At 41.0% G+C, this 10,000-nt stretch overlaps 1 protein-coding gene across 2 annotated transcripts in view; it reads left to right on the forward strand.

Annotated features, from left to right (window-relative positions):
• Nucleotides 1-7,587, forward strand: part of LOC137993367 (skeletal aspartic acid-rich protein 1-like) — a 13,163-nt gene extending 5,576 nt beyond the window's left edge. The window contains exons 1-5 of one of the 2 annotated variants that reach the window (XM_068839166.1): nt 3,018-3,157; nt 4,481-4,680; nt 5,000-5,269; nt 5,680-5,916; nt 7,312-7,587. In XM_068839166.1, coding sequence (XP_068695267.1) covers nt 3,121-3,157; nt 4,481-4,680; nt 5,000-5,269; nt 5,680-5,916; nt 7,312-7,548 — 981 coding nt within the window. In that variant the 5' untranslated portion in view covers nt 3,018-3,120 and the 3' untranslated portion in view covers nt 7,549-7,587. Of the gene's footprint in view, nt 1-3,017; nt 3,158-4,480; nt 4,681-4,999; nt 5,270-5,679; nt 5,917-7,311 lie in introns of those variants that run through there. The other variant, XM_068839168.1, reaches the window with a different exon arrangement.
• The last annotated feature ends 2,413 nt before the right edge of the window (nt 7,588-10,000 follow it).

The raw sequence follows: 10,000 nt of genomic DNA on the forward strand, positions 1-10,000 counted from the left end.
TCCGGAATCACAATTAATTACGAACATTAAAAAATGGTTTCATAGTATCAATTCTGCTTGACATGACCGGGCGGAAAAGCGGCAAAAGCGCCCAATTTATCTTAAAAGGAAACGCCAGTCTCCTTGGCTCGCAAGGTACCAAGCTTGAAACGTACAAAGTAACAGGGAAAATTTACAATCACAAAATTTACGAACATATGTAAATTGCTACTATTTAAGTGACATTGTAAAATAAACGAGAGATTCTAAAATATCCAAACTATCATTCAGGTCTTAACCAATAAAAAAGTATACAGTTTTGCACAGCTTGACATGTATCTGTCATAAAGTGAAATAAAACTGCTGTAACTCGTAACTGGCCATTGCTTCTGAGGGAATTTCGTACCACAACCAAATGGTTAAACCCTGTGAAATCATCAACTTAGCCCGATTATTTTGAACGCAGAATTCAGACAAGAGGCACAGTTGCGTTTGCGTTTGCATAAGTGTTTTTACGGGAAAAAAGAGAGACGCGGCTTGTTTAAAGAAATTTAAACGAAACTAATTAAATTCTTGACGTTACAAATTTTCTCATTAAATATTTCGTTGTACGCTTACTATTTCTCAGTGATTTCCTCTTCTGTTGCTTTGCAAATGCACGGTTACATGTACATATCCAGGCAAGCGAAGTTCGAGCATTTTTTTTGCATCTTAGATCGCAGTGATAGGTTAGTGTTGAATCGATATTGGAGATGTTATAAGCGGCTCAATCGAAGTGAAAAAAATGCATGCATTTAGAGAAAATTGTCCTTTTCAGTTATACCTCTACTAACTATGCCACAAAAGTTGATTAAACAGGGAGTAATCATATTTGCAGCTGCAGCGACACTGGAAAAAAACAGTTGCGTTGTACTTTGAACCATCCCCAGCGTACAATAAAATACCATGATGGTAGGTTCATTTATCAATTGTGTCAGGAAATTTTCTTGGACAATGTCCATCATGAGCGTGTAAATGTCAGATTGCCGCAGAATTCTGTTATTCAACCAATCAATCTCCGGAAGATTAAAATCGCCAAGAAGAATCAGCTCATTTGTCGAAAACTCTTGTAAAGCAGCTTGCAAGTCTTCGCAAGGCTTAGGATCGTTATTGGGTGGTCGATAGAAAACTCCTAAGGTCACTTTGCGGTTGTATGAGAACAGAAGATCGACGAAAATGAACTCTGAGTCGTTCTGTGGAGTGTCACGGGGAACCGCTTTGATATGGTCTCGCGTAGCAATCAACACCCCGCCTCCATAACGTCCGTTGAGCTTTCGGTCCCGTCTAAAAAGCGAATAGGTACTAGGAAAGATTTCACCATCAGGAATTGAGCTGTCCAAGTGAGTTTCAGTTAAAACAATTATATCATAGCCCAGAGCGGCGATGGCTAGATCTAGGTTGCTTGATTTGTTGACAATGCTTCGTGCATTAGCGTAAAAGGTTTGAAGACAAGTGGAGTTTTGCTGTTCTGTAGAATTGTGCTGTTCGGAACCATTTGGACCAGGATTCGGGTTCACGTCGCCGCTCAACTGGAGACGAATAATTTGGTAACTTGCAACAGAGTTAGGGTAATAACTGATTCTTGACAAAGAAAAACCTTTACGAAGGATTGGTGAAACAATATGGCGCCTAGCCCAAGAAGCTGTGATAAAGTTTAAGTTCGTTGAAGCTGCAGAATTCTCTCGTAGAACCAGGTCGAAGTCGTCAGCTAAACGCGGGAACATATGGGGTTGGCCCAAATAAATCATTATTCCACGGTATAGAAGAAGCACACTCAGGATAAAACGTAGAAAACCGCAGCGTCGAAATGAGTGACCGACCGCCATGCCACCTCGTTTTTATGAATGAAATGAGGCCTGACCACCGTCGGCAAATATTTTTTTCAAAACCGGCCTCTAGCTGGTTAGTATAAGCTCTCATGAAGTAAGCTTCATAAGCTCTCATGAAGTAAGCTGGTGTATATAAAAATGAGACAGTAAGTTTTTCATAACCTATGTAGCAAACGTTTCCATGCAGTGTTTAGCCCTTGATGGCAGATTTCGTAACTGGGATGCACTCAAAACTAAAATTTCGGCTAAAAGCCTCGACAAACGCTTGTTGCAAAGGCCAACTCCTTCGTACTACGAAAACCACCGATCAGTGAAATGGGTGGGAATTTACGTGTCTGTGCCCCGTCCACTTTCCCTTGTAAATAGTTCAATTATGTTCGACCATGGCAGAACTGAGGGCAAGTGGCTGTATAATCGAGGAAAACCTCTCGGGGCAGACTTGAGAAGGAAGATTATACAAGACATTATCGGAAATGGGAGAGACTTCACCACAGGTTTCTTCGTGGGAAGTTTCCTGCTATTGCCAAAGAAATCAATGATAAATTTGGAAAACGTATTTTTACATTGTTCCGGTCGTTCCGGTTCACCTAAGCCCAGGGGAAACGAATTTCATCAAAATGTTTAACGAAAGTGGGTTAGTGGGTTGGGCAGTGATTCCACAGGTCAGTGGTTCAGGGGCGGATCCAGGGGGGGGGGGGGGGTGAAAACGGTGGCGTGAACATTTTTGGACTATCTGGACTATCTGAACTATCTGGACTTTGTCAGAGTATATACTTCAATTCTTCCAATTCACCCCCCTCAAAATGTTCCTTGATCCGCCACTGGTGGTTTTCGTTCTAACTGAAACCGATTTTTTTTTCTAAACCTAAACAAGGTTAGAAAGTGATGTCTGAAAATCTTTTACAAGTTGAGCAATGATTCTGTTGTTGATACATCAACCATGCATGAGTCAAATATATTTCTAAGCCTTTGTTTGCATTTGCCCACGTTGCAAGCGTGGTCGAAATAGAATCCGGGGCTTTCGAAAATAAAGGGGCTTTGAATCAAACGGAGATGATTATACTCTAATGAGGTGACTTGAAGAGCGATCTGGGAACTAGTGATCATACGTACTTGTCGATTCTTGTCGATCAGCGGTAAAAAACGCTGCCAGATGCCGCCATATTCGACAGTCGCCATATTCGAGACTTCAAGGAGTGTTCAAGACGATTCAAGACTGAAATTCTCTCAAAGTTTCCTCGTTCGTTCCCTCTGCCGGTGTAGATAGAATCCTATGATATTTCTTGCGCTGCTGTGCGTATTTTGTCGCGGTAAGTCATCTTGTTTTTCTCAGAAACTTCTATGGACAGTTTTCAGTTTCCCTTTGAGTTGTCTGTAAGTAATAAATCGGTTTATTGCAGAACAAAGTTAAAAGTTTGGGAAATTTCAATCTCATTTTACGGTTTCATCGAATTCGCAAAATACGTTTTTCTTCTGGTGCAGATTGAGTATTTTCTAGGCCTAACAGAATGAATCAGCCCTATAGAATAAACCTATTGTGTTCATTTAAAACGTTCTTTGTCAGTTGGGCCATTAGCTCATACGCTTTGTTGAAAGAGAACCTTTCAGATGTGTATGTTATAATGTGTGTTTTATGGTGTTATAGTGCTTATCTAAGGAGAGGTTAATATTAGGATCGGCGTGGCCATATTCTTGGTGGATTTAAAAGGGACTCTCGTAAGTGCCCCTGTGACCAAAAACTAAACACTAAGCGACCAAAGTTTTAAGCCTTGATTTCAAACAGACACCTGTTTATATCAACTGGAATTTTCCAATTTAATGGTCCGCCATTACTAACTTTAAGTTCTGGAGTGAACTGGTTCGAGGAGAAAATGACGTCAAAGGCTCACTAGTTTAAGAATGCAATGCGTGTGTGTACGTCGCCGAATTAATATGCAGCACGGGAGTTTTGGTCTTTCAGACTTAATTTTAAACTCGCGTTTTGCATTTATAATATGCTGCATTCACTCGCTTTCGCTGGATCCAACCCTCTGAGGTCTAGTGGGTCAGTTTTGAACGTGAGTCATGGCGGACCGTGAAGTCCAAAACTTACACCCAAAGTAAACGGCCTTTGGATAAAAATCTAAGCTCATAATTTTGCGAGCCAGGTGTTAAGCAAACACACTTTAAAAATCTGAAGGAAAAAAGGGAGTAATTTTGTTGATCACAGGGGCAGTTGCTATCAAGAGCGGTGCGAGTCAACAATTTAAAAAGTGATTTCAGAGAAGAAGGGAGAAAGAGGTTAAAAAGAAATAAGTTATTTACCAGCTAATGGTCGGTCCGTATAGCGAAAAACTGTGCTGCCTCGGGCAGCATAAATTTTCAAGACCTCCGTCACAGTGTTTCGCTATTCGGACCTCCCCTGCTGAAGGGTTGACCCAAGCATATACTGCATAAGGAGTTTCCTACTCATGGACTACTTGGCTGACTTACTGCCTTACACTGAATGAATGCCTGATTAAATACCTGACAGATTGAATCTTTGCCTGACTAACTTATGAATGAATTGAAGCATTGGCTGACACAGTGATCCTTTGATACAACTATTTTGATCTCAAACATTTTTGGTAATGCAATATTAATTTTCCTTTCAGCTGTTCTTACTGCATGTATACAAGACCAATTAGGTCAAAATAATACTAGCAGGCAATTTGATGCAGTGAATGGTGTGGTTTGCAAGGTCGTGGGTTTCAGGGGCCGAATCATGTGCGTTCATCCCAACAGTAGGAGGCCAAATATTGACTTTTGTGATAGCAACAGGGACAGGGTCTTGATTGAGTTTGAGAGTTTAGAGGTAGGTAAATAGTTTTTATTGCAGGTAGAACGGTATTTAATAGTTGAAACCCTTTGCAGGAGCGGAGCCAGGATTTTTCTTAGGAGGGTGGTTACGGCACCTTGTTTGCGGGCCTTAGCATAGGGAAAGGCCCTTGAGGTCTGTTAGTAAAGATTTCTGAACAGACTGTTCGAGGACAGGCGTTCACGGACTTCATCAGTCGGTGATATACTGTACACGACTGCTAATGTTGAGTCTTGAAACATTAAGTTTACTAAAACAGTTAACTATGAAGAAATGCATTACATGTACAAAACTAATGATACAAAACTCTCTTCAGGAGCGAAATAAGGATGGCAACCTTGTTGGAAAAGCAAACCGGAAACGACATTTCTTCAACTCGTTTCCTGAGGAACCCTTCCACTTTACAGCACAATCTTCTTCAAGTTACCAGGGAGTCCGCGTTAAGAACATCAACTTTACCTCGACTCTAAATGCAAAAAATGCGTCTCTTAAAATCATGGTGTACATGTTTGAGGGTCACGGAAACATCACTTTTGGGAACGAAACCTCCGAGATGAGGGAGGGCATGCTCAAGTTTAATATTGAGGTAACTTAGAGTCAGTGATCCCTTACCAATAAAGTGCACCCCACAATCCCCTCGACCCTCTTTCCAAACATTTCATACACTATTAGAATGTTGTACTAATTCTTTTCCAAAGTAGGGACAATTCCGTGAGTTAACTGCCATTTGGTCAAAGTGGATATTCAATGATATATATTCACTTGAAAATCATCCCTCTTCCATGTTTTCGCCACCTTCTCTCTCTCCCGTCCCAAGCTCTCTCCTTTTCGTCCACCTCTCCCTCTTTCTTCTTTTCCTGCCTTGCTTGTTTCTGTGATATTACCATTATGAATTCCCGGCAATAAGCGCAAAAATTAATTCGAGGCTTTTCTTTAATTAATCGTTTGTTCATTCTTTGATGAAAGCTGAGTGGTGAAATCTCTATCCTGTTTTAGATAAGGAACTGGCAATTTTGCGCCAAACACAATTCTGATGAGGATTGTAATGTTGGTGATGATGGCGAGTTTATAGATGTCGCGTTGGTCATCAAAAGCAAAGGAAAACCTAAACAGATCCCCCAGGGGGACCGGAACAAACGGCGCCACCCCAGATGCTTCAAGACAATCCGATATAACAAGTGTCCAAAGGAGTTTGACATCGGAGGAGGCTCGGAAATTGTCCTCAGCTCTCAGGTAAACTATGCTAGAAATTAGAGTGGTAAAGGAAAGTTTAAAATTGCGCCCGAGAATTTAAAATGTAACCAAACATTTCGAAGGTCCTCCCTCTTCATCAGTGGTTTGAAAGCAACTGAAAAATGCACGTGCAACCACAGATGATCCAGGCTCTGCAAGTGGCAGTTTAAGAACAGTAGTTGTGAGGAAGCGACTTCTGCACAACAGTCTTGGTATAAATAAAATGAAATGGCGTCCAAGCTTAGAACATGTCTTCTAGTAATTATTTCTAAGGCCTGCAACACGATTTCGGTGTTATTTGACATATCTGACATTGGTACCCTTCCACTACTATATAAAATGACAAGGTTGGAGTTGGAGGCGTTATTTAACATTTATTTATGAGATGGTAAACAGCCAGCGAGTTGGCTATAACCGGTCGCATATCCAACAAGCGCGAGTGGAATAATTGTGTTATTAAATTCCTCAAACTCCAAAAATTTCGAAGTACGGAGAACGAGTGAAAAAAGAGGGAAATCCGAGCGAAATCGAAAAAACTTATGAAGATGCGATGTTGTGTAATACCTTGTGGTCAGACAGACGTAGGCTCATCACTGAAACATTTCTTACCTTTTCGCGTAAACGTCGCAATAGATCCAAAGTTTCTACAAAACGATTTTTTTTTTCATTTTTGGCTTTATTCAGAGAGAAATTTCGCTTTCCGGCGAAAACGTTTTTAGCTTAGCAATCATTTACCATATAAGGTCAAACTAAGGTATATGAATTGACAACCGAGATTGATTGAACCAATCAGAGCACGCGAAATGCATTATCCGAGGTTGAGAATTTCATAATTCGAAATATCCCTCGAATCTAGAGCAAACATTGCTAATAAAATCGCTCAAACGATAAATTTCCTCTCGCAGAGCTACGCTAGAATAACTTTACCCTCGATATGTGCGAACGCATCCGAGCTAAACTCTTTTCCATAGTCGCTAGCCATCCTTACAAGCCCACATCTCTCAGCTTTAGACGCCATTTCACTGCTGGACCAGTAGACGCGCTCGGCCCAACTCGGAACGAGAGAAATCATGGCCTAGTCGGGAGATCCACAAAAGCAAATGACCATATTGACTGTCAACATGGTCATTTGCTGGCAACGGAGGCCACGTTGGGAAATAAACACATGACGTGCGCCCCAGTTGGATCAATGTGATTTGTAGCACTAAAAATTACCCTTAATGATAAAGTGTGACCTGCAGATAAAAATCCTGGTAATTATTCAACACACATTCAGTGAACTTTAACCAGCGTCCTCCACAGGTGCAAGAGCGCACAGTTTGTGTACGAACGAGGTCACCGTTGAATAATATCGAAAACTGGTCTTTTTTCAATGTCATGTCATTTCATTGTAAGGTGATGGTGGACGATGAAATACGAGATATGCCGGGAAATGGTGACTTCCCGAAGCTCAAGCAGGCTGACAACAAGCAAAAAGTCATCCTCAGATTTCCAAAGGCTACCAACAGGATTTTTTATGATCCTGGACTAGAAGTAGGCGAAGCTGATGCCGGGACTCAAAATCTCCCGCAACTCCGGCTTGCTGTTCTGTTGTATACTAATATTCTCTTCATGGCGTTCTATTTCGAGTAATTTTAGAAATCGCGTAGTGCGAATTTTGGTTTTTCTTAGTCAGTTTATCCCTCTATTACCTCAGTGAACAACCTGAAATTTGTTCTGATTTCTTGAGAGATTTAAGTTTCAAGGGCCATTATCATGTAACCTATTAACTCGCGACAGAATGAGGTCTTTTTTTAACGGTAGCTTTATGCCGGTAGTTAACAGTTACTGTAACTGTTTTTGTCTGACTCTTTAATGCCATTAAAATAGACGAGGAAACCTATTGGGTAGCAAAGATTCATTTACTGAAGGGCTCTGTTCTTTTAAACATTTCTAACCAGTCCGATTTTTCGATAGACACCCAGGTATGGAGCTAGAAGGCCAAGCCTACATTCACCTCGGCTTCAATGCACTTACTTAGCACTTAGAGTCGATCCGTTTCCTTTCAAACATCGAGCCACAAATCGTGACCAATTGTCCCTGTCGATAGTCATCAATTTTGGTCGTACCCATGAACAGTTCGCTTCTGTATCTAACTTTTCTTCGACTTTTTTTTACTCGTGGTTTCCCTGGTTGTCGCTGTACTGTGAGACGGGCATGCTGGGCCCCCCCCCCCCCCCACAGTCGACCTCTAAACATACATCATATCACCACCCCCCCCCCCCCCGTCCTCCTTATTCCATATTGTTGCAAGTCGAAAGCGCTCCAGCTCACAAGAATGCAAAGCCAAGACTGAAAAACGTCATTAAAAAATGGTAAGTAACATTCGTAAGTAACGTCCGTTTTAAAGGCGCATTTCTTACATTTCACATGCGCCGAATCTAATTCGTATTCGGGTCTACCCGAATAATTAAATTATAACATAGCCAGTAATCAAATCAATTGATCAAGGGTGCTTCATATTCCCATTGTGTCCCCCCCCCCCCCCCCCCCCCCATGATGTCTGCAAAATTTTCCCGCCAGCGACTTTCAATCGAGTGTAGAAAGTAATTAGCGAATTGCTTTGGTTTTGCATTACTTCATTCAGTGATTGGCTCAAAGTTCTCGCGCCACTTTTTTTCAACCAATCAGAAGTTAAACCAAAACCAATCGTGGCTCGCGCGTGCACATTTTCCCGGGCTTTGTGTCGGCTACGTTTAATTACTTCGCGTTTTGATTGGCTTACCGGATTGCCTCCATCCTTTTTGATCGGCCAAAGTAATTACTGTGGTTTTGGCTTTTCGACAGTGGCTTGATCTGATCAGCGTAATTACAAGTTGAGAAGTTACATATTTTGAGCAAGAGCCGATACAAGGTAGATTTTTTTATTTTAGTTGTGTACTATATTTCGGCTGGCCAAACCAGCCTTCTTCGGGTACAATGAGAGTTTACATTGGATTGCTTCTATGTAGATATGTATAGTAAATGAACGTTGACGTAATACTGGAAAAAATGTGATAAAATATGGTACTTACAACAAATTTGAATTCAAATACTAAGAGTAACGGAAAAGTAACGGAAGTGACTGTAAATAATAAACTGAAATGTAATATTTTTCCTTGCGGATATTAAGACAGTTGGGATCAATTGTCCTGCCTTTTGAGATTAAAAAAGCTTCCCTCGCCTTACGGATCGAGTCTCAGTTGGAAAATAATCCCTCTTAATAACGTGTGGCTCAGGGACCGATTAATCTCTGCCGTAGCAGGGGGGACCCCAAAAAAAGTTTTTTTTTGTTCGTTTCTTTGTTTTTTTCGTTTTAGTAATTTTGCCGTTTGTTACAGAATATCGCCCATCTGTGCGTAACCTCAAACATATTCTTATATAAGAAATGGCATCTTATACCGACAAAAGCAGCCCTCAAAAAGAAATCTTTAAACCCTCCCCTTATTTCATGTAGAAAGGGGAGGTCTTTGAAAGACGTACTCGTTAAAGTAAAGCTTTAAGGTCTTTGAATTGCAATTCTTGACCAATAGGAGTCGTGTTTGGCCTGTCTACATCTTGCAACAATAGACCTTTAGATACGGAGGCCATTTTGATTTCTATTGTTTTGAAAGACATTATGGGATGCTCAGGGGGCAAATGCATACGGGCAAATTAATATGTATTTGCCCCCTGTGCATCCCATAATAGCTATTTGAAACAATAGAAATCAAAATAGCCGCCGTATCTGCAAAAAGGTCTATTATATCTAATGCGCATGCTTTCTGTACCATTGTGCTTACCACATGGAGAAAACGAAGAAAAAATTGTAAAACTAATCAGTAGGACCTTTTGTTTATTGTTACGGCTACTGGTGGAGCTACTAGTAGTCACGGGGTTAAGTTATTTTTAGATCTCCTGCGAGATCCAGTATTCCCTCGAGGGTTATCTGATAGCCAGTCATATATCCCCATTTTTACCAATGTTGCGTGGGAATTCGCTCAGCTGTCAACTGTTGTAAAAATGGGGACATATGATTGGCTAACAGATAAAGCTCGTGGGAATACCGGATCACGCAGGCGATCTA

The sequence above is a fragment of the Montipora foliosa genome, chromosome 2 (assembly GCF_036669935.1).
Source record: "Montipora foliosa isolate CH-2021 chromosome 2, ASM3666993v2, whole genome shotgun sequence".
Taxonomy (NCBI): domain Eukaryota; kingdom Metazoa; phylum Cnidaria; class Anthozoa; order Scleractinia; family Acroporidae; genus Montipora; species Montipora foliosa.